This window comes from Heloderma suspectum, chromosome 3 (genome assembly GCF_057233095.1).
Source record: "Heloderma suspectum isolate Gila_16-S chromosome 3, 16-S_ref, whole genome shotgun sequence".
Lineage (NCBI taxonomy): Eukaryota > Metazoa > Chordata > Lepidosauria > Squamata > Helodermatidae > Heloderma > Heloderma suspectum.
The window spans coordinates 41,698,123-41,723,355 of NC_139460.1; the positions used below are offsets into that span (position 1 = coordinate 41,698,123).

Below are 25,233 nucleotides of genomic sequence, written 5' to 3' on the forward strand. Positions count from 1 at the left end.
TCCATTTAACATCGCAGCTACTGATGAAGGTGGAAGCCATGTTATGGTCGTTTTCCCATTCAAAACACTCAAGAGATTGCTAACTCTCCCAAACCATCCACAAAGTATAAGTTCCCATAAAGTTCAATCAAATGACCATCCTGGGCCATTAACAAGCAATCAGGATTGGCAAGCCGGTAGCTACCCTAACATCACTGACTCCCATTGTTCAAACTTTTTGAGCTTGCCCCTTCTTCTAAACTAATTCTGTCTTGTAGCCCTCCCAAACCAGCACCATCTGTCTGTTCCATGACAGAGCATATGGAAAGACCCCTGTACATACTCTGTTGTGTAAAAATCTATGGATGGGGGGGCACTAATCAAACAGTGTAATGACAAAGGAGAATAGAACAAGGTCTCTCTTAGAAGGCATGCAACCCACTCATCCCTTGGTTGGTGACAAACGCTCCACTTGGATTAGTATTCTCTCTCTGTCTGGAATTTGGTACTCCCCCAGCTGGTATTTCCTGCTCTTCCATTGCCCTGCCCAAGAGGTGCCCCCCCTGCTCATTGTGAGCCACTGTGCTTCCATTTCCAGACAGATCACTGGGTTCATGTGTTGCAGCAAAAACAAAGCATCTTGTGGCACCTTAATGACTGAGAGAAATGTTGTTGTTGTTGTTCAGTCGTTAAATCAAGTCCGACTCTTCGTGACCCCATGGACCATAGAACGCCAGGCCTTCCTGTCCTCCGCTCTCTCCCGGAGTGTGACTGATTTGACCTCCTTGCAGTCCAGGGGACTCGTAAGAGTCTTCTCCAGCACCACAGTTAGAAAGTATCAATTCTTCGGCACTCAGCCTTCCTTATAGTCCAGCTCTCACAGCCATACGTTACTACTGGGAAAACCATAGCTTTGATTATATGACCCTTTGTCTGCAAGGTGATGTCTCTGCTTCTTACTATGCTGTCTAGGTGTGCCATAGCTTTCCTCCCAAGGAGCAAGTGTCTTTTAATTTCATGGCTACAGTCACCGTCTGCGGTGATCTTGGAGCCCAAGAAAGTAAAATCTGTCACTGCTTCCATTTCTTCCCCTTCTATATGCCAGGAAGTGATGAGGCCAGATGCCATGATCTTCGTTTTTTTTAATGTTGAGTTTCAAACCAGCTTTTGCACTCTCCACTTTCACCCTCAACAAGAGGCTCTTTAGATCCTCTTCGCTTTCCGCCATTGGGGTGGTATCATCTGCGTATCTGAGGTTACCCGGCAATCTTAATTCCGACCTGTGATTCATCCAACCTGGCGTTTCTCATGATGTACTCTGCATATAAGTTAAATAAGCAGGGCGACAATATACAGCCTTGTCGTACTCCTTTCCCAATTTTGAACCAATCGATTGTTCCATGTCCGGTTCTTACTGTTGCTTCTTGACCCTCATACAGGTTTCTCAGGAGACAGGTAAGGTGGTGTGGTACTCCCATCTCTTTAAGAATTTGCCACAGTTTGAAGCAAGAGACGGAAATGTACTATGGCATAAACATTTATGGACCACAGTCCACTACATCAGATGCATGAAATGTTTTCCTTTGGCATGTGTGTGTGGGTGATTGTGATTATTTTTACATTTAAGATTTAACATAACTGTCTCAGCCTGTGATTTCCTGCATTTCATTTCCCCCTGACCTCACTGCAAACGTTTCTCCCTCTTTAGGCTACAGACACCTATATATATACCTGCTAATTTAGGATCACATTCCATGCATCTGATGAAGTGGACTCCTGCCACAATAACGTGTTCATCTTTAAGGTGCCACAACACCCTTTGTTGTATTTACTGTGCTATGATGTTAGTGCAAGGTCAGGGGAAGTTTGTGTGAGCATGATAAGCTGTTAGGGCCACCAAGTAAATACCACGGCACTATTAGTTGTTTGATCCAGTGTAGAAATGGTACCAATTATTTCCTAAACAAATAGCAGGGTCCAGTGTTTCCAAAATATTCTATGTCCTTATCATTTCTTGTCTTGCATTGGAGCAGTGACATCATCCTCTTCCTGTACTTTAATTGCAACCTTTCTTTAATGCTACCAGTAATAAGAAGCGGCCCTATTAACGTTGCCCTTCATAAGACAAACAACAACAACGACAAATACTCCTCCACAGAAGCTCTTAAAATGCTTGAAGACAGCTCATCCATTAGGTTTGCACTGCTAAGTTTAACCTTGGAATTGGGAAGTTAAATGCCAAGTCATTCAGTTCCTTGGTTGTTAGCATTTTGGAAAAGGCTGCTAAGCTTTAACGTGAAATAATTTTAGTGTAGGTAAAGAAAAATGATTGCCTGAAAAGACACAATGCAAAACAGATCCTTCAAAGCTGTGGTAGTAAACTCTGTTTTGCAAAGGAGATTCAGTAGCCTCTTGCTGGGGCTTCTCCACACATGCAAACTAGATGCTACAAATGTGGCCAGCCTGCAGCCCCATCTGTACTCAGGACAGCACAATGAATTATGGGAATACGCTAGCTCAGTTCTCCCCTAAATGGCTGCTGTCAGATGTTGCATTGTGCTACAACTTCCATCACCGCAAGCCATCACATGGCTATTTGCATACTGGCTGGGGATAATGGGACTTGTAGCACAACACATCTGAAGGGCAACGGGCTTTGCTAGCTTAACTGCCCCCACCCCTCTGAACTGGGTTGCTACCTTTTTTCTAGCATGGCTCCTGTGTCTTTTACTGACAGCTACCTACCAGAAGCCAAAGTTCAGCAGGTGAAGATTTTCCAGCATGCAGATTCAGCGAGGTGTTAAGCTTCACCTGCTGAATTTCTGCTTTTGTGGCAGCTATTAAAGGCACAGGAACCCAGCCAGAAAAAATAACATTGCATACAATATCTGGACATGAATGCAAACATGATTACCAGTATGAGTAAACTTTTAAGCCAAAATAAATTGGCTGCTTCCATAAACAAAAAATGGGAAATAGTTATGAAACACTACAACAATGCATGGATGGATAAGTAGGACTAGCGTCTTCCTAGCATAGCAACAGAACTAGTCAGTAACCAAGGATGAAGCAACAGCATCCCTAGAATAGTTCAAAAGCAGCCATGGGAGTCTGTATTGCTGTAATTTAGCACATTTAAGATATGGGCACATTTCCCCATGTTTCCTACGTGGTAAGCTGGTTGACTGTACTCATGTGAAAAATATGTATGGCAGACATACCGTCTTGAATAATCCCGTTGCTCTTTGTACTATATGAACAGCCTACAAGAGGAGCTCTTGTGTGGCAACAATTCAAGAATTTAGAAGTCATATTCTAAAATACACACAGAAGAAAGAAAAATTATACCAATGCGTTTTCAAAACAGAAGGTTCTTCATTCACAAAAATGTACAACAAAAGCATTCTTCACATCATAGTGTTTTTGTTTAGAACAATATTTTAAGTTATTTTTAGAACAGTTTGGACTCATTCCAGCAAAGAAAACATGCTGCAGAGCCTATTGATTTTATAGTACAATCCATACAACATGGGCAAGTTAGATGCCATTATATAGACAAGATGTGATCTCTCCCCTGGCAGAAACAGTCAGCTATTATCACAGACATAGTTAGAGGCAGATAGACTGATTAGGATCTCCCATGGTTTTTGTTTTGCTAATTAGGAGCATTGCTAAGCTGCTTTGAAGAGGAGGGAAGCATTACTCCAGGAGAGAATGCTTACCCCTTCTTTCCATGTTTTTTCTTGATATAAATCTCCCCACCCCTCTATTAATCCTGAGCGAGTGGAGCAGGAACATGATCTACACTTTCAGTTACGGGACAAGAATATTTAGATTGGAGAAAGGCTGCAGGAGGAAACAGTTAAAACTCCTTCTCTCCCACCACCTCTTTCCCGGATCCCAAGGGAAATCACAATCTCTTGGTTCTCCCAATAAAAAAATATTAAAATATTTAATATATTTAAATACATTTAAAATATTTAATGGTCTAACTCCTGTCCTTAAAATATTAAGACAGGAGTTAGACCATAAACTCCTGTCTATTGCTACCTTTTGTTTTTTGGTAGACACACTACTGCCCAAGCTCAGCTGCGCTACACTCCTGGCTTTCTAGAAAAAACAATTTTTTAAATGGGGCTGCAATTACTTTCTAACAGAGAAGACCCCCAAAAGGCTTACCATACCCGGAAGGGTTAACACACCCGGATAGTGGGTGTTAAACATTGCTGTGACTTCATTCATTGGCTAAAAACACTGAAAGGCAGGAGCAGGCTAGTTTCTCACAGAATGAATTGGCAGAATAGTGGCTGCAAGTTTTTGCTCATGTCTCAGGTTCTACAAGGGCTAAAGATCCTTGCACATCTGGGTTTGGGGGGGCAACTGTACCTCCTTGCCCCCTTTCTGCAGTCACCCATGCCTTTAGGGGGAGTGCAACCCCCTCAAGCACAGGTCAAATATCACTCATCCAGGCAAAAGTACACCTACTAACAGTTGTTGTTGTTCTTCAGTCATTAAGTCGTGTCCGACTCTTCGTGACCCCATGGACCATAGCACACCAGGCCTTCCTGTCCTCCGCTCTCTCCCGGAGTGTGCTCAAATTCATATTCATTGCATCAGTGATGCTATCTAGCCATCTCATTCTCTGCCGTCCCCTTCTCCTTTTGCCTTCAATCTTTGCCAGCATCAGGGTCTTTTCCAGTGACTTTTTGCATTTGGTGGCCAAAATATTTGAGCTTCAGCTTCAGTATCTGTCCTTCCAATGAGCACTCAGGGTTGATTTCCTTTAGGATGGACTGATTTGACCTCCTTGCAGTCCAGGGGACTCGTAAGAGTCTTCTCCAGCACCACAGTTCGAAAGCATCAATTCTTCAGTGCTCAGACTTCCTTAAAGTCCAGCTCTCACAGCCATACATTACTACTGGGAAAACCATAGCTTTGATTAGACGGACCTTTGTCGGCAAGGTGATGTCTCTGCTTCTTACTATGTTGTCTAGGTTTGCCATAGCTTTCCTCCCAAGGAGCAAGCGTCTTTTAATTTCATGGCTACAGTCACCGTCTGTGGTGATCTTGGAGCCCAAGAAAGTAAAATCTGTCACTGCTTCCATTTCTTCCCCTTCTATATGCCAGGAAGTGATGGGGCCAGATGCCATGATGTTAGTTTTTTTAATGTTGAGTTTCAAACCAGCTTTTGCACTCTCCTCTTTCACCCTCAACAAGAAGCTCTTTAGATCCTCTTCGCTTTCTGCCATTAGGGTGGTATCGTCTGCATATCGGAGGTTGTTGATAATTCTCCCGGCAATCTTAATTCCGACCTCTGATTCATCCAACCCAGCATTTCTCATGATGTACTCTGCATATAAGTTAAATAAGCAGGGTGACAATATGCAGCCTTGTCGTACTCCTTTCCCAATTTTGAACCACTCGGTTGTTCCATGTCTGGTTCTTACTGTTGCTTCTTGACCCTCAGACAGGTTTCTCAGGAGACAGTTACAGTGGTCTGGTACTCCCATCACTTTAAGAATTTGCCACAGTTTGTTGTGATCCACACAATCAAAGGCTTTAGCGTAGTCAATGAAGCAGAAATAGACGTTTTTCTGGAATTCTCTTGCTTTCTCCATGATCCAGCGAAAGTTGGCGATTTGATCTCTAGTTCCTCTGCCTCTTCGAAACCCAGCTTGTACTTCCGGTAGTTCTCGGTTCGCATACTGCTGAAGCCTAGCTTGTAGGATTTTGAGCATCACCTTGCTGGCATGCGAAATGAGCGTATTTGTGCGGTAATTTGAACACTCTTTGGCGTTGCCCTTCTTTGGAACTGGAATGTAAACTGACCTTTTCCAGTCTCGCGGCCATTGTTGAGTGTGCCAAATTTGTTGGCATATTGAATGCAGCACTTTAACAGCATCATCTTTTAGGATTTTAAATAGCTCAGCTGGAATACTGTCATCTCCACTAGCTTTGTTGTTACTAATGCTTCCTAAGGCCCACTTGACTTCACTCTCGAGGATGTCCGGCTCAAGTTCAGTGACCGCACTATCATGGCTATCTGGGACATTCAGATCTTTCCTGTATAGTTCTTCTGTGTATTCTTTCCACCTCTTCTTAATCTCATCTGCTTCTGTTAGGTCCCTGCCTTCTTTGTCCTTTATCATGCCCGTCTTTGCACAAAACGTTCCCTTGAGATCTCCAATTTTCTTGAAGAGATCTCTAGTCTTTCCCATTCTGTTGCTTTCCTCGATTTCTTTGCATTGTTCATTTAAGAGGGCCTTCTTGTCTCTCCTTGCTATTCTCTGGAACTCTGCATTCAGTTGGATATATCTTCCCCTTTCTCCCTTGCTTTTCGCTTCCCTTCTTTCCTCAGCTACTTGTAAAGCCTGATCAGAGAGCCACTTGGCTTTCTTGCATTTCTTTTTCTTTGGGATGGATTGAGTTGCTGCCTCCTGAACAATGTTACGGACCTCCGTCCATAGTTCCTCAGGCACTCTGTCTATCAGGTCTAATCCCTGAAATCTATTCCTCACCTCCACTGTATATTCATAAGGGATATGATTTAGGTCATACCTGAATGGTTTAGTGGTTTTCCCTACGTTCTTCAATTTAAGCCGAAATTTTGCAAGAAGCAGCTCATGATCTGAGCCACAGTCAGCTCCAGGTCTTGTTTTTACTGACTGTATGGAGCTCCTCCATCTTTGGCTGCAAAGGACATAATCAATCTGATTTCGATATTGACCATCTGGTGATGTCCATGTGTAGTCGTCTCTTGTGCTGTTGGAAAAGAGTGTTTGCTATGATCAGCGTGTTCTCTTGGCAAAACTCTATTAGCTTTTGTCCTGCTTCATTTTGTACACCAAGGCCATGCCTGCCTGTTATCCTGGTGATTTCTTGACTTCCTGCTTTAGCATTCCAATCCCCTATGATGAAGAGGACATTTTTTTTTGGTGTTAGTTCTAGAAGGTGTTGTAGGTCTTCATAGAACCGATCAACCTCAGCTTCTTCGTCATCAGTGGTTGGGGCATAGACTTGAATTACTGTGATGTTGAATCATTTGCCTTGGATTCCTACTGAGATCATTCTATCATTTTAAAGATTTTATTTATTTATTTCATTTCTATACCGCCCAATAGCCGAAGTACTGCTTTTCCCACCCTTTTGTTGACTATGAGTGCTACTCCATTTCTTCTAAGGGATTCTTGCCCACAATAGTAGATATGATGGTCACCTGAATTAAATTTGCCCATGCCTGTCCATTTTAGTTCGCTGATTCCCAAGATGTCAATGTTCAATCTTGCCATCTCATGTTTGACCACCTCCAGCTTACCTTGATTCATTGATCTGACATTCCAGGTTTCTAAACAATATTGTTCTTTACAGCATCGGATTTTCTTTTCACCACCAGACACATCCGCAGCTGAGTGTCCTTTCGGGTTTGGCCCAGCCGCTTCACTCTTTCTGGCACTACTTGGAAATACCCTCTGCTCTTCCCCAGTAGCATATTGGACACCTTCCGACCTGAGGGGCTCATCTTCCGGCGTCATCTCTTTTAGCCTTGTGATACGTTCCATGGGGTTTTCTTGGCAAGAATACTGGAGTGGGTTGCCATTTCCTTCTCCAGTGGACCACATTTTGTCAGAACTCTCTGCCATGACCTGTCCGTCTTGGGTGGCCCTGCACGGCATAGCTTATGGCTTCACTGAGTTACGCAAGCCCCTTTGCCACAACAAGGCAGTGATCCATGAAGGGGCTCAATATTCTATTGGTATACAAATCTCAGGAATACTTTTGAATGGTTATAGACACAGGGAACATTTAAAACAGCCTGCGATAGAGCTGGCTCCTTTAATTTGTATAATGTCACAGCCTTCTTTAATTAGCACTTTACACTAGAATGTTTCATTAGATGGTACCAAAATGAAGAGGGCAGCTCTTCTGGGCCATTCACAAGCTCAGAGGGGCACACATGTTTCATGGTAAAGTAATTCTGTATCTGCCAGGAAATACACTGCTCTTTCCAACAGTATAGATTTTCAGCCCAATCCTATGAATATTTTACTACGTACCACTGAGTCAGGAACTAGACTATGAACATGGGGCTGCCACTGAAAATGGCAACCCTCCTCTCTCTATAATATGCAGTTCTAAAAACACTTTCTTCCTTGGCACGTTACCGTGGTATTGCACACACAAAATTGAAGGCTTGCAGCCTTAGGAATACCTGCACCAGCATCCTTTGTCACTATTTGTGGGCTTGCTCACATTATGTTGGGCACTCGTTGACTGTATCACCAAATGAGGAATTGATTACCTTTGTTTTCTGCCCTTGCTTGAAGGAGCTCAGGGTGGCATACAGGAGGTTCTCTCTTTTTATGCTTACAACAATTCTGTGAGATAGATTAGGCTGGAAGTGAACAGCTCACCAGTGATGTGGATTTTCTGAAAAAAAACTTTAATTGGAATTTTTTCCAGTGGCCTAAATCAGAGGTACAATACCTGCATCCCAGTGGGTGCATATGCCCCCCCGCCAGCAAGGTCTTAATTGGAGCCCCCCAAGAGTGTTCTGGCAATTCACTGCCGCCAAATTTTGCCCCTGGAGAAATCTCCTCCTCTCAACCCTGAGAAGGCTCTCTACTCCTCCCCCAGATCACTCTTTCCAGAGAGAAAAGAGTGATCTGTTTCAGGATTACTAGAGTTAGTGTGTAGCCCCTGATCCAGTATCTCATGTGGCCCATGGAGCCAAAAAGGTTGTGCACCCCTGCCCTAAATGGATTGGGGATTGACATGTTTATTTTACTTACATTTAGTAAACAAAACTAAAAAACATACACTGTGTTAATTTTGTGCACTGTCTCAAAAGTGTTTTTCCAATAACCAAAAGTAGTTAAGAAGAAAAATCAATGAAGTGCATTAAATGTAGTTTATATGTTATAATCAAATAAATTCAAAACTTTACTTGGAAAGTGTTTTTATTGGAATACTGGTGAATATTCCAAAATGTGACATATAAATGACACACAGTTCTTTACATTGTTTAAATTTTAATTAAAAAATTAAAGGGGCTAAAAACTGTTAGCACAGCTCATTGGCCCTCCCTCTTTAAAAATAGTGCAGCAAGCTGCACATATGTGTTGAAACAGTCATGAGACATCTTGGGCCTGGAAATTGTGTACATTGGTCCTGCAAGAGGTGGGGAGGGAATAGCCGCCTGCATTCCTGCTGTTATCTCTGATCTGAGACTGGTGGTAACAGTAGGGATTTCTTTATCAGGCAGGGCTTGGAGGAATCCAAGGAGGCTCTACGGGCCAGATGGAGAACCTCTGTGGGCTGGAGGTTCCCCTCCCATGCTATGATCCCAACAAAAGATCACCTGCCCCCAAACATTTGGGGCTAGGGAAAGGTGGAGTGTCTGCCCAGTACAGAATGTAATAATGGTTCTAGAGATCTGGGATCAGTTGCTGTTGTGCTTGCAGCAGGAGGTGGAACAGGAATGGTTTGTTGTTGCTCAATCACCCATGTCTGGAAACATCACCTGGAAGTGAATGATCAACCAGGAAGTGAACCCACAACAAACTGCAGATTTCATCAGGTATTCTCAGTACACTGATGAATATATCACACATCAGAGAGATAGTGCAGACATACCTCTATATGCAAAACTACACAGAGTCAATGAGACTTGTTTAGTATGGTTAGAACGAGGGGCCTTACTTTAATATATTCTGTATTGAAATAATACTTTCCCCTTTACTATAATTCCTATTGGGAAAGGAATAATAAGTTAACAGAAAACTCTAGAATAAAAAATCAGAGCTTCAGTTTTGGAAGATGCTTCACTCCTGCAGTCTTTTTAATTGGTCCTTTCTTTGGGTCCAATATTCTCTGATTTCTTGGAATATTACACCTTCCTCTGAAATACAAAGAAAAGTAAAGAGAGTTCAGAAAATACAATTTCACTTGCCTGAGGTGCTGCAGAAACTGAGATTGCTTGGTAATCACAATGCTACTAGGAGCTAGGCTTGCAGCAGAATGCTGCAATCCCAGTTGCAGATGGAGAACTGGGATGAGGGCACGTCACTCCATTTTGGGGGTCGGGGGCGAAATAGTTTTTGATGGTTTGGGGGGAGGGGATGCTTGCCGGCATGGCAGTGGTGACTACTTCTTTTTCTTTTAAACTTTAAAACTGACATCTCCTGTGGCAGCGGAAGCACCTTATTCTCCTCACCATCTTTTACTGTTTAAACTACAGGTAGCAGTAGTCACAGCAGAGCTCCAATCACAATATTTTCCCCATGGCATATATCCATCCTGGAATAAGGCTAATAGGGCAATATTAGCACTCCAGGCGGGAGGCAATCTGAGGGGAAAACATGACATCCAGAGTTTTGCTCTGGCTGTGGTTTAAATAGTAAAAAAAGAAAATGAAGGAGGGAGGGAGGAAGAGAGAGAATGCTTCCACTGCTGTCAGTGTTTTTTAAAGTTTCAAAGAAGAGGAAAAAAGGAGCAAGTTACCAAGGTTGCACCAGTAAGTGCTCCTTCCCTTCCCCACGAACCCAGACAAATCTTCCCTCCTCTCCAAAATTGGGTTTCCCCCAAACTGGGCATCTCTGCAGTTTTGAGAGGTTTCCCAACAGCCTTATGACATGCTGCCACAGTTAATTATTATATAAAAAGATTGCCTAGATTCTGCGGAATAGGTAGGATATAAATCTTTTTTTAAAAATAGGGTTAATAAATATATAAGAAAGGATAGAGACTAACAGAACGTTCTGTTTTAACAATCATTATTCCCAACCCATTGCAATCATTCAAATACTATGCAATTTATAGCAGAGGTACAGAACTAGAAGGCTCACTACTTTGAGAGGGTTCTACCCTTAAATCTGGCTTAAATAAAACAAACAAATAAATAAATGTGTGTATGTATGTATGTATGTGCTGGGGAGCCAAATTGCTCCTCACCAGGCTCTCTGCAGGCTAGATGATGTCAGTGGGTGTGGCCATGCTCATGAACATAATTGCCCTTCCCTTCCCATTTCCCCTTTCACCATGCTGAGAGAGGCACAGCGTTCTTCCCAGCAAGGGACTTTTCCCAGCACCACCTGAGTTCCTCACCACCCGCATCCCCAGTGTTAACAGCAGGGATTCCTCCAGGGGTAGCGAACAGTGGTCCCCAATCCTTTTGGGTTGGTGGGCACATTTAGAATTTTGAGGGAGTGTTGTGTGGGTGCTCTCACAAAATGGTTGCCATGAGGGTGGGACTTGATCCTTCATAAAATGGCAGCCACGGTGAGCATGGCTACTCACAAAAGACACACTTCCCAAAGGCCAAACTGGTGAGACCAAAGGAAGTGTAACTTGCCCAAGAACCTATGTACAAGGCAAAGGTGGAGTCTAAGCCCCAAAACGCAAAACTACTCTTTTGAACCCAAATAAAGGTGGTGATGGAGGGCAGCCCGTCATTTAGCAGCATGCTGGCCTCTCAGTTAAAATCATCATCATCACCATTATCATCACTTAAACAAAATAAAAATCAGGAAAGGCAGGGAGCCTGGCAGTTGCCAAGAGAGGTGTCCATGGACACATTGGTGCCCATGGACACTATGTTGGAGACCCCAGCTCTGGAGGAACCCAAGGAGGCTGTGTGGGCCAGATGTGGAACCTCCACAGGTTGGAGGCTGCACATCTCTCATTTATAAGAACATCAACAGGATGTTGAACAAAACTTGTTTCCTATGCCTCTAATTAAGAATTCTCTGCAGGAAGTATTCTTCAGAATCAGTCTTCAATTCTGTGCCCTTACATACAGAATAAGGTAACTGGCTAGCCATATTCTGTTCTCTTCCCAGGGAGCATGCTGCCTTCACAAAACCTAAATGGGCCCATCAGCAGATTGCATTATATCCCACTGAGAAGCATTCCTCTGGATTTTACACTCACAGTTTGCTTTGAGGGAAAAGCAGCAACCTGACAGATTTGGGTCAGATACTAAAGTGGGGAGAAGACAGCGAGTTGATGATGACCTTACATTTAATTCTGCCAATCCATCCCTCCCTCCCTCCACCCCCCACCCTCAGCATGACATGAGAAACCCACACTGCTCCCAGCATCAGAGAGAACCTGGGTGGGATGTCTCACTTCATGCCAGGAGCAAGAGAAGAAGTCCACCCAAAGTCCTCTGTTATGCACAAAGAAGTCACAGTCTCTCAGCCTAGCTTACCTCACAGGGCTGTTGTGTGGATAAGATGGGAGATCACGTATACTGCCCCAAGGTCCTTGGAGGACGGGGCCAGATAGAAATGTAATCATAAAATAAATTCAGGGAATGGCAGGGTCGCCTGTCCTTTTCATAACAAGTTTTGGAGAAAGCCAGAAGTAGCAAGAGAGACCCTGCTTCTGCCTTTCTCCAAAGTTTGGTGCAAGGGGCAAACAGAGCTAGGGGTTCACACTGGGCTTTTCTAACCACCACCTTGTGAGGTATGTCAGGCTGAAAGATCGTTCCTGGGTTGTGCATGTATGTTGCCTGGATCTTTTTTGGGTTGTGGTGTAGGTATGTTTGTGATTCTCTGGGCATTAGTTTTGGCATTGCTACCAGTTTTAGAGAACAAATCCTACTCACAATTGTAAAATGTACCCAAAAGGCCATCTTTTGATATCCTTTTTTAATTGCCTGATCAATGGAGTTAAAGAGTATAAAGGTAGGATCCCCCAGCACCTTTTCTATCTGGGGATTCTAATTGATGCCAATGATTGCAAATACAAAACCAAGAGGTGGTATTTGTTCCCAATGAACTGTGTGGGAGCAGAAGCTCCTCTTTAAAAGTGAGCCAGGGAACTTGTTCTGATTGGCCTGAGCAGCTGCCCACATACAGTGCTCACAAGTATCAAGGCCTGCATGTTGCCTATGGAACTTTCCCTAATGCTCATTACATCAGCTTATTGTTATCAACAGCAGATATGCAAATTTGCCCAAAGCATGTTATCACCTCCTAAAACTCTTTTATGATGCCAATCCAGACCACTGTTGAGGAGGTTTTCAGTCCCTGTGCTGTAGCGACTGACATTAAAATTAGTTTTATGAACTGCTTCAATATATATGCCTGGTGCCTGACCACGAATACACTTGGCAGATCTCTAGAAACAGCTGCCGCATGGATTTCTCTGATATTGTGAATTGGTCCATGAAAGCAAAGGACTGGAAATTTAATAAAATTATGGTAGCTGCTATTAAATTGAGAGAGGCCACCTCAGAAAAATAGAAACTAAGCATAGGACAAAAGAGAATTACCCAGTAATTCATTCATAGCAAAGCCAAAAGCATTATTTGATAAATTCATGTGATTAATAGAGTTGTGATATGGGTCAGAATCCAAAGACCCATGCAACGAGTCCGGATAGTCGGTGGGTGAGAGGGTTATTAACTAAGTAACTGATAGATAGACAGACAGACAGACAGACAGACAGATAAACCTATTTATAATAGAAACCTATCTATTTATAAATAGAAAGAGAAACCGAGAGAGCTTCAGCTATTGGGCAGTATATATATATTATATTAAAAAGCCCTTAATCTGTGAACAGCTAAACTATGGAGTTATTAAAAATGAGATCGCTGGAATTGGTTTTCATAATGGGATGCTTTATTCTAGATCTATGGCTGATTGTTAATGCAACCATTATTTAAAATTATTATCTAAAAATTATCTAAATTCAAACTTGGCATGCAAACACCATACTGCAGAACACTTTTATATTCTCAGTCCGCTCAAATGGATTGGCTCTCTGTTCATTGTGAACATTTAATAATATGGAAAGCTTTTTATAATACCTGTATAATTAAAAAACTGAGTTTGACTTTTACAGATCTACCTGAAGTAACTAGGAGGTGGCATAATGCCATCTTAAAATTATCAACACCATTGCCTAAAAGAATGGTATCATATTTAAAAAACATTAAAGATCAGGTAGAAATTGTTGCTCAGATGTTGGGGTGTGGAGGTTCAAATAAAGAAGAATTTTAAAAAAGTTTTAAAGTAGACATGCAACCAAACCTGCAAGCTCAAAGGATCATCTGGCTTATATTTGTGAACACTGTGTGTTGTTTGAAAATGTATACAATGGAATAAGCTATTTCAAACTCAGTGCAAAGCTGTGTGGAATAGTTTAGTAGAATCTATAATAATAAAAGAGGATTTCTGTCTTTCAGTGCCATAGCACCAAGAATGTGAAACCTAGACACCTGAAATTTGGCATGCATACTAAGGGGACTGTACAGATGTGCAGGATTATTTTGTTTTTAAAACACATTAAAGGCGCAATCCTATGGCCGCTAGACAGCCACAGGATTGTTTGGTTTCCGGGAGCTGACCTTGGAGCCTGCACTCTCAGGTCAGTTCCAGGAATGCTGCCTCCCTGCTGCCTTGTAGGTGGCACAGATGGTCCCCGGGCTCCAGGCTCGGACGAGCAGAGAGGAGCAGGGCAAAAGGGGGCATTCTCAGGGCCAGGGAAGGATGGGAAGTGCAGAAGTGCCAATATGATGTCCAGCCCCCACTCCCTGCTCCGAATCCCGTGGCTAGACAGCCGAGATTGGGCCGTCTAGCTGCGAATGCAGGGTGGGAAGAGTGCAGAGGAGAGGATCCCCTCCACGCTCCGCCCGCCTTGCACTGGATAGACGGTTGCTTCCAAGTTTGGAGGTGGCCGCCTATCCCGATAGGATTGCTCCCCAATTAATTTTAATTAAGTTATATGTGTCCAGGTGTTTGATGCCTTCAATACCACTGTCAGTCGCTAGATGGCAGACTTCCCTAACCAGTGTATAGCTTTATTTTATTAATTAATTTATTTGATTTGTACCCTGCCTTTCTACCAAAAATGGCACGCAAGGTGGCTTTCCAATTTTAAGCCAGGAGAGAGCAGGCTGAGGCCATTTGTCTGCCTTCTCCCCACTGCTGTGGGGCAAGCCCCTGCAGGGGAATGGAATGAGCAGACCCCTCCCTCAGGGGGTTATGGGGTGCATCATGCCAAGGGCCATGTCTAGGAGCGTTAGCGGCTTCACCCAGATGGGGTGGGCACAGTGTCTCCAACTGTGACAGCTGCCTATGTTTGCTTGAAGGCTTTGCCGTATCAAATTAAGGGCTATTCCAACCCATGTGAACCCAGATCCATTAACTAGTAAGCAATACTTATCAGGGATGTGAAAAGACTGGGTATGACCTGCATGTGTACATGAGGCAGTTCAAAGCTGGTTACATTATGTGAGCTGACAAAGGTGCCAATAAGACAGGGAAAGATATACACCATCAGCCCATATGGCCCCTGGACTTTGGTTGAGTAACAGAACTTACAGTGTTGTTGTTCGTACTGTACGCCGCCTAGAGTGGCCAGGTAGCCGGCCAGATGGGCGGTTAATAAACCAAATAAATAAATAAAATGTGCAGTGTAATGAACTGAGGGTTAGAGTTTTCCAGTCGAGGCCTGGGTTCAATCCCTTGTTCAGCCACTGGATGGCCTTGGGCCAATATCTCTGTCAGCCTAACCTACCTTATACAACACTGTGGTAATAAAATGGCAAATCTCAATGTAGGCTGCCCTGAGCTCCTTGAAAGGAAGGGCTAGGTAGAAAAAAAGATAAATAATGAATGTTATTTACCTCAGAAGCTGGTTTTCCCTCTTCGTTTCTACTGTATCTATTTTCTGCCTCTCTCCTGGTTTCAGCGATCCTGATATCTGCAAAAGTAAATATGTGTTCATTCCTAAGCCTACATTAGCCTTCCCCAAAATGGTGCTTTCCAGATATTTTCAACAACAACTCCCATCATTCCCAGTCAACATCGCTAATGGTCAGGGCTAATGGGATTTAGAGTCCAAAACATCTGGAGGACCAGGTTGGGGAAGCCTGCTCTATATGCGTGCTGGGAAATACTACGTCCATATTTGTTTTAAAGAATAGCAAAGCCTGGTTAAAACAAAATGCCAAATAATAATTTCAGACAAGCAGAATGAGCCTTGAAGGTGAAACCTCCTCCCCCTGGAAACAATGGTTTTCAAATCTGATTTGGAGGGCAAGCACAAGCAATACTTTGCCTGTGCAGACAAAATAGCAAACTTTTCTTTGTTTCGTACAAAGAAGCAATTGCCATACGTGAGGGCCCTCTAACAATAAAATCTACAAACACTTTGTGAAGGAAAAAACAATACAAATAGAAATAAGTAGGAATCTATTTAGATCACAACAGCCATAGCAATTAATCTCAAGAGCTGAACATTGCTCCTCCCTCTTTAAATGCTGAACCATTTAAATGTTGAAGTCTCATTGATATCTAAGGGACACGGATATTGCACCAGTTGTATTTATTTATTTGATCAATATATAGATTGCCTGACTATATCTAAAGCTGGTTAAGAGGGCAATCCTAAGGGACTGATGCTCTATAGAGGGAAGGCTCTGATCTATCCTAAGCCCTGGCGAGCAAGGCAGAAGGAACAATGGAGGCTTTTTTGCCTCCTATCTCTGTTTTTTAACATTTTTAGCTAAACGGGCCTCTTGGCCCATCTAGCTGGCCTACTTTCAGTGGGCAGGCAGGAGAATAGAGAGATTCTCGGATATTGTGGACCTGTGGCCTCTCCTTCCCCTTCTCCCCCGCCTCTCCTGAAGTAGAAGCTGCCTCAGAGGTTTCCATGGCAGTTGCGAGGGGTGGGAAGTCTGCGTTCTGATTTCCCTCCCTGAGGTCATTGCTGTGTCTGCAGCCTTGGGGTGGGGTGGAATCCCTGGGATGCCCTCCCGGGGTCCCTGGGATGCCCTCCCGAGGATGACAGGATTGCTCTTTAAGTGTCTTTCTGAATAAGAGAATTTAAACAAAAAAGTGCCCATGAGCAGACACATACCTCTTATTTCTTACCCCTTTGTCCTCTCCAGTCTCCTTAACACTGTGTATGTATTGCAAACTACAAATTCATCAGTATCAGCTGGCCTAGCAAGGGGAAATATTCTCCAGCAACTGCACCTCATTTCATAAGACAGAGATAATTATACAGCATGAACCATTTGCCTGCTAAATACATGGGAATACTGCTAATTACAGCCTTCCTTTCTCTCTACACTGGTACACAATGAATTGAATGACAGTTGTTTGTTTGTAGTAGAGAAAGTATTATGCCAAACTACTACCTTTTATACTATTTAAGGAACAGCTTCTTTTCCACTATACAAGGAGCTAAAGAGAGTATCTTTTTCAAAATATATGATACTTTATAAACTATATATACTAGATTATTCAGAGCCTCTTATCATGTTGCTTGCTTGCTGTTTTATTTTTTTGGAAGATATTTTGTTCTCTCGTTATGATGTTACTTACGTTTTTATATAGATTTGTTTTGTAAGCTGCCTTGTATGCCTATATTAGGGCAGCATATCAGACATTTTTAAAAACAAGTTAACATACTCAATAACGTCTGTAGACAGGTTACTGGCTGGTCTCCAGGTATTTTTAGCATTACGACACTTTACAGCAGGGGTGGGCAAATTGTGGCTTACAACTTTCATGATTCCTCACCATTAGCTATGCTGGCTAGGGCTGATGGGAGTTGTAGGTCAAAACAGTGGGAGGGCCACAAGTTGCTCACCCCTATTTTACAGACAGCAGAATGCCTTGGAAAAGGGGATCCATCATTCTCACTTCCAAGCAGTCAATCTCGAGAGCATTTTGTGAAGGATAGGAGACATTTACATTTCAAAGTTTAATTTAGATTCAAGTTATGGAACCATCCAAAAGGGCAACAAAAGCCATTAGCTACTAGGGATGCTCAAGGGTTTTGCTCGCTCTGCACCTCCCAAGTTAATGTGGGGAACAGACAACAGTTACCCTTCAGATTCCACACTTTTCTGAATTTTGTGATGCAATTCTTGGCTCAAAAAACACCAAAATGCATATAAAATGCAAATTTATGGATAAAGTACATTTAGAAATGCTAAGTCATGATGTCTGCATCATGGTCAGTCTTAAGATATAATGGGGGGAGCAGGGTTTGTAGACATTCAAATTGGGATCTACCAGGTGATACAGCAGTCCCACGTTTCACCCAAGGACTGAAAAAAATGGTTAATCGCCCTTTTAAAAAAATATATAAAATCCAACTGTTACTCAGAACAGTCTCCCATCCTGGGCAAATCTTAAATATGAACTTTCATACTGATTAACGCCAAGGTGACATTTATTTATTTATTTTGAAGTATTTCTTGGCCGCCTTTCCAGGCAGGAGCCCTCCCAAGGAGGGGTACAACAATAAAACACATAATAAAAACACAGTGAAAACAGCAACAGCAGCAAACATTCTAAAAAATATCAAACAGCAGCATAAAATAAAACTTAGAACAGACAGCTGCAGCTACAACCCAGTCTGATAATGGAATGGACTTATAAATGAATACATGCGAAAATCACATAAAATAGACTGATCTAGCTGTCCCTACTGGCTCTCAGAACCTGACGGAGATAAATCACAAGATATGGGAAATGAAAATATATCAGTGAAAATCTGCCACAGTATGATGTTCTCAAAGAGATACAATGCTTTGGCTTATTTTTAATAGAATTGGGCTTGGGGAAGAAGGAGAACCAGTCTATGAGCACTAAAACATAATGCAATATAGAAAGGGGGCTGGGAAAAGGAACAGAGTGGTCAATTGGCTTTCAAGAGCAAAAGCCTTGTTACAGCACAGATTCAACCATTAAGTTGACAAGGGCAAGAAGATGGCATGAGTGATTAACATCTCTTTCTAGCTTTCCAGCTGAGTCAGACTTAGCTTTGCAGAGTTTTCTAGCTTGGAGGTAAATCAACTTAAAATAGAAAAGTCCAGTGGGAAAAGAATAATGATCAGCTTAGGATAAAATGTTTTCTCATCAGACTATGGAGATTTTTGGACTTACTTGTGAAATCACTGCTAAGTATGCACGACGTTCATCATTAGCTTTATGGTAAGCCTAAATTCCAAACAAATAAGTGGTTACAATAGAAGAACTAACAGAAGATTAGAGAACAAGCATAGCTCAGGATTGTTGTTACATACATATATATATATTGCAGTTATTGCATTCTTTTCAGCATTGTTGTAGGCAACAATGTGTCAGATAAGATAACAAAGGAAAGGAGATAGTTCAAAACTGCTTGAGGTGGTGGTTATCACAGAATACAAACCTTTGCTTCTTGTTCCAATCTCAGCTCATAATCCTTCAGTTGGTTCTGGAGACTTTCCTTCTCCTCTCCCAGTTTTTTAAGAAACTGATTTAAAGAATCCTGCCATTAGGTACATAAACAAAATAAAATCAACAGGTTTATATATAGTTTCCTTGCTATTCTACTAGATTAGAAAAGTATAATTGCCACAACCCAGATGTGTGTTTGTATGCTTTAAATGCTGAGCGACTGCGGTCAGTCATCTCCCTGCTGTTTACAAGTTTCCAGCTGACTTGCTCAAGGAGATGCAAAGAGACAAAACAAGCCATATGTTCATATCAATTCTGCACTGTAAAATTTCCATCTCATGTCTTAACGTGATGATTTTTAGCTCAGTTTGTTTTTTGTCCTCCACAAGTTGTGGAGTTTTTCATAGATTTAATTTCGGTAAATGCAATGGGTAGAGAAGATCACAGTACAGATGCATAAGCCTACTTTGTTTTCAACTTTCTTGCCTATTCAGTAACAGGATTTTCATCACCATATGCAAAATTCTGCCTCGGTCCTTTCATTTTTCAAATTCCTCATGCAATGGCCCAGTTCAGATGTAATGGGAAACCACGGTTCTCACTACCAGAACAAGCCACTGTGAGCATTGGACTCACATGCTGCCCTTCCTTTTTCATGCACCAGGAGAAGATTGGAAGCTTTTACTTTTGATTTTAAACAAACCATGGTTCCCTGTGGCATCCCAACTTGGGCAGTTGTGGTTTGTTTAAACAATGGTTTGAGAACAAGCCAGCAACTGAAACACCAGTTTTATCTTGGCTTATTCTCACATAGTTTAAATTAACTCAGATGAGTTCAGACGTCGCAGGGAACTGTACTTCGTTTAAAATGAGAAGGAAAAGGTTTCAATCTCCTTGCAGGTGTGAAAGAGGGGGAAAAGGGAGCGAAGTAAACAGGACAGAAAGTAAACAGAAAGGATCGTGCTTGCTTGTTCAAGGCCACTGGTAGGCTGATGTCTGTCAAAGAGCAGCACAGTGGTTATTTTGGTAGATGAGAAGGCTGACTTGTTATCTACACACCCCTTCTTTCCTCGGATATCAAGCCGGCAGAACACTCAGTCGGGCATGCAGTAGCGCCAGTGTCTCTCCTTTCAGAAAGAACTTTGAACCACTGCTGTCAGGCCTTTAACAGTTAGCAACCAAATGCAGCCCCATGGAAAAAATAAATTTGTAAGTTGTATTAAACTCTGAAAAACCATGTATCCTTAAAGTTTACCCTAAAACAGTCTTTCCCAACTGCAAGTCCCAGATGTTGTTGACTACAACTCACATAGTCTCTGACAATCATGCTGGCTGAAGATAATGGGAGTTGTAGTTCAGCAACATCTGGGGGCCCACAGTTGGGAAAGGCTGGCCTGAAGAGTCAACACTAAGGGATAATTGCCATTCCTGGCTGCAACTACTTATCAGAGACACAGATATGAAGTCTGACAAGTAGCACGCGGGGCAGAATGGGAAGTTTAATAGGATTACATTTCTAATGTGCTAAGCTCCAACCCCAACATTTTAAAATGAAGATGGTGATATTCAAGTGTCAGAAACGTTTGGATTATTAGGCAATATGGTCACCCCATTACCGCTGTGGAACTGGATGGAATCAGCTTTCACAAAAGGTATCCTGACAGCGCAATCTTATAGTATACATGTCTACTCAGAAGTAATCCCCACTGAGTAAGTTCACTAGGACTTACTCCAAGGTAAATGTGCATGGGATTGTAGCCTAATGCAGCAACCCTATATATACTTACCCAGGAGTAAACACCATTGAATACAGTGGGACAGCAGACACATTACACTATAAGTCTCTTGCTGTGATGGGACTTCAGCAGGAAGCCCATGGCAGGATTTTCTTTTGCAAGTTCAAGCTAGCTATTTTATGGGTTATATGATATAGGCACAGTAGACATGGTGGAAAGGGCTATTTCGATTTGTTCATAAAAACCTTGTTCCCACCAGCTCCACACGAGAGCTGCCTATTTTTGAGCTTTCCTAGAAAGGATTGTTTTAAAATCAGAGACCAGAGTTTACAGTGAAGTGGACAAAGGTGACATGTTATTAAAAAGATGCTGGCGTATTGCAATAAATCCCCTGCTGATTTTAAAAGTCAGAAACTGACACCAGAGCCACAGATTTCAAGATGAGTTCTCCCATGGCTGGGTAGCTAGCTTGTAACCTCAATCTTCTAGACTGAGGGACTAACACACAGCATGGAAATATGAACAGCTAGTTTTTCGTCTTCGTATATGGAAGTGTTTGTCTGTATGTCCTCGATGAACTCGAAAACCGTACATCCGATTTTTAAAAAAACTTTCAGGATTTGTTGTACCTCTATCTGGGATGGTTTTAGGCATGGTGAAACTTTTGCCCGCTATCAGATACTCAACCTGTATTATCAGACAGATACAGCAGGGGCCGGGGAAAGGAGCATGTTGCCCAGATAATGGAAGAGTGTTGGCAGCTGATGTGGTGGGAGGGGGAGAGAAGGAAGAGTGGAGAAGGAGGGAGTCATGGCTGACAGAGAGGGAAGCTCAGGACAGCCTTCAGGAGATGAAGAACAAAACACATTAATTATAATTACTTTAAATGTGTCTGTGAAGTTGAAGCCTGCAGTACCATATTCACTCACTACATGGCAGACTTTCTTAAGCAGGAGATACTTCTGCAGTTCATACAGTTTGAAGACCGGTGTGTAAGACTTCGTTGTATCACACAAAGGACCATTCCCAACCCATGAAAGGCCAGGTCCATTTGCTAGTCTTAAATCAGAATCAAAACAATACATGCACACCTCTGTTACATATGATTTTTGCTTGAATAAAACAGAATGCTCCCCTTTTACAGTATACAGAGAGAGATTAGAAAATCAATGGAATTGGATGGCGGTGGATTTAGATGAAACAAATAGGAGTACCTCTACACACACACACACACACACACTGCATAACTACTCATAAGGAATGCCTGCTCTCATATTGACCTGTCCATTTGCTTTGGTTGCTTGTTGATGCTCTCTTCCAGGGACCACTGCCATCACAGGACAGGTGGGTAACAACCAGGGAAGGGCTTTTGGGGCTCTGCCTATAGGACTTCCTCCTCAAGAAAGCTAACTTGGCACCCACTTTATCTTTTAGGTGCTAGGCAGGCAAAGACTTTCTCTTCCTCCCTGGCCTTTTAAGGTGCTTTTAAGAACTTCAGTATTTTTTGAGATTGCACGAGATTTTGTAAGCTTGTCTGCTGCTATTTAAACCACTGTTTTATTTTTGTTATTGTTTTGGTATTAATTATTCTTTGTTTTATTGTTTTTTCATATTGTAAACTGCTTTGGAATTTATGATGAAGGGTGGTATATAAATCTTTTAAACAAAACAGAAGGAATTCATTGCCACAGCATATTGTGATCACAGCTGTCATCAATGTATTTTAAACAATCATGAATAAGTCAATGTTTGGCTATTAATTATAATGGCTATGGTTGGAGAGATACCATTTTTCAGAGACACAAATATGGGACTGAAAGAAGCTTCACTTCCCACGTTATATGTGCATTTCTTCTCTACCATTCTCACCTTTGGTCAAGCAAGTTTTGAAAACAAAAGCCTACAAAATCTGTTTCACCAGAGATTTTTTAAAAGTAGTGTACATACCACATACAAGGATTTCTTTTTCTAGCATCTTCAAACAAGCAAGCAAGCAAGCAAACCATAATCTTTTCTAGGCTAAGAATCCAACTATTCAGAGCAGACACCATGCTTTTCCAACTACCAAATGTTGGGGATAAAATATCAGGTGCATCTGTTTCTATCATATCCTGCCAGTGAGCTTACCCAAGGCATCTCTGAGTGACCACCATCAGAAGGCTGGGTTAGGTGGAAACTTGGTCCAACACAGCATGGCAATTTGCATGCATTTCAAACTATGGAAAACATCGACTCATATATTGTTTTATATTACTCAGGATCTAATTTTACTACAAGACTGCTTCTCTTGACTCTGGAAAAAGCATCATAATTTTTGTGAACCGCCCAGAGAGCTTCGGCTACTGGGCGGTATAGAAATGAAATAAATAAATAAATAAATAAAAAATCATAAAGCATAATGAATTTGTAGACGGGGGCCCACACTTCTGTAATTGTCAAATGAATGAACAGGCCAGGAGGGGTACTTCTTATTAACTCCTCTCTCACTACGATTACAATATTCATTCATTCATTCATTCCATTTCTATACCGCCCAATAGCTGAAGCTTTCTGGGTGGTTCACAAAAATTAAAACAATAGGAATTAATGAGAAGCTAAAGTATATTTGATGCTGGAAATAACTTTTGATAATAAAATTAACTGTTTTTAAAATAACTGTTTAATGCAGGATCCAGCATAGTCTGATAGTCAGTACTATGCCCAGGGCAGAAACAGGATCCTTGGTGGTAAAGGTTTTAGAATCAGTTCACTATCCCTCAATCTTGTTTTCTGGTGCTACCAATTGTTATTTTTTAAAAATTTGTAACTGTATTATTAGCTTTTGTATTATTATTAGCTTTTGTCTCATGTATTTTATTATACCTGAACAATGCCCTTAATTGTCAAAATAAGATTCCTGTAGTCAAAGTTGATTTTTAAAAGTGTTTCCCCCTGCAAACCAAGTGAGAGAAAGAAATAGCGCAGACAGAACATCAACACGTCAGGAGTGATAAGTCTCATCTGTCATACAACTCTTTTGCGTTTTGACAAGGTGAACTGTGAATATCACCTCAAAACTAAACCGGCATTTAGAAATGACATATATAAATACAATGAGCATCCCATTTAACTTCCAAGACAATAAACAATAAAGACCTGAAGAACAGTAGTATTTTGTTGCCCAAAATGTTGCCAAGTTGTCAATATAAGTTCCATTGGAGGTAGTATACTCATTTGCCAAGTACTCCTATGCAATTTTCTATTGGTGAAGTTATCAAACATCAAATTCTGTATTGTGAAATTCTTTCTGCATATGAATCAGAAAAGCAAGGTCACAGCAGTAAAATCTAGCCTCTCCACTTAATACAGACTGGCACATGGATCCATAATCAAATTCTTGAAAATAGTGATACTCTCAAGCTGTAGCTTATGATTCTGTGAATATGGCTGGAAAAAGATTGAGAAACAACCATCTAAGGCATTTAGGGTTGCCATTATTAGTCCTGCTGGTTCCGAATTGTTTTATGGATCAATACTGATAAACTTATTACAATGCCTGCCCAGCAAAGTCAAAAGGAACCAAGTGGGTTAGAAACTTACACAACACATTTTAAGCAAGTAATGTGGGATGCATTGCATTAACAGCTTCATAGACAGATGATGTTGTTCTGACTCAAAAAACTGCAAGCAAAGTTTTCCTCTCCGCAAAGACCAAAAATCCATGTGTAGCACACGCTAGCCCCTGCTTTTGTTGAGGAAACTCAGCCCTATCAGTGGAGCTTGCACAGCTCTCCTGTATAAATTATATTGTTGTGAGTTTGGGTGTTTGGACAGGAGAGGCTTAATAGGCCAAAAGAGGTCCGCTAATATTCAGTGTGCCTGGAACATCTTTTGTTGTGGAAATTATAGGCAAAAGGCCCACCATGACTAGGAAATAGCTGTATACACCTCTAGAGCCATTCTTGACAAAGCTGGTCTCCTCCAGCCCAGCTAAGCATAATGCAATCTGGGTCTATGCATAAGAATGAAAAGAACAGAATCAGTTTTTGAGACAGAGAAACTGAGGTTTGGAATGAGACAGAGAGAGCTAGGAGCTATAAACTGAAACCATCCAGGGATACATGGATGTCTCTCTGGAGATCTGATGTATGGCAGTGGAATTTGCTCCTGGTAGGAGTGTAAAGCTGTGTGCCTCCACCTTAGCTCACCTTGTATATTTGTAACCCCTTAAATCTGCAGTGATTCCTCCTTCCAAAGGACACCAAGCCCCTGGAACCTCACATGGTTTCGAGAAGTTGGGAGTATATAAGATGATTAACAGTGCAATCCTATACACGTTTACTGAGAAG

The 25,233-nt window shown here is 41.9% G+C and overlaps 1 protein-coding gene across 3 annotated transcripts in view; it reads right to left on the bottom strand.

The window, feature by feature from the left end:
• Positions 1-6,393: 6,393 nt before the first annotated feature.
• CCDC169 (coiled-coil domain containing 169) overlaps positions 6,394-25,233 on the bottom strand; it is a 33,681-nt gene continuing 14,841 nt past the window's right edge. The window contains exons 5-9 of one of the 3 annotated variants that reach the window (XM_084843020.1): positions 19,162-19,260; positions 18,894-18,947; positions 15,617-15,693; positions 11,908-11,955; positions 8,400-9,877 (exon numbers count right to left, since the gene is read on the bottom strand). In XM_084843020.1, coding sequence (XP_084699146.1) covers positions 11,949-11,955; positions 15,617-15,693; positions 18,894-18,947; positions 19,162-19,260 — 237 coding nt within the window. In that variant the 3' untranslated portion in view covers positions 8,400-9,877; positions 11,908-11,948. Of the gene's footprint in view, positions 9,878-11,907; positions 11,956-15,616; positions 15,694-18,893; positions 18,948-19,161; positions 19,261-25,233 lie in introns of all 3 variants that reach the window. The other 2 variants (XM_084843019.1, XM_084843021.1) reach the window with 2 other exon arrangements.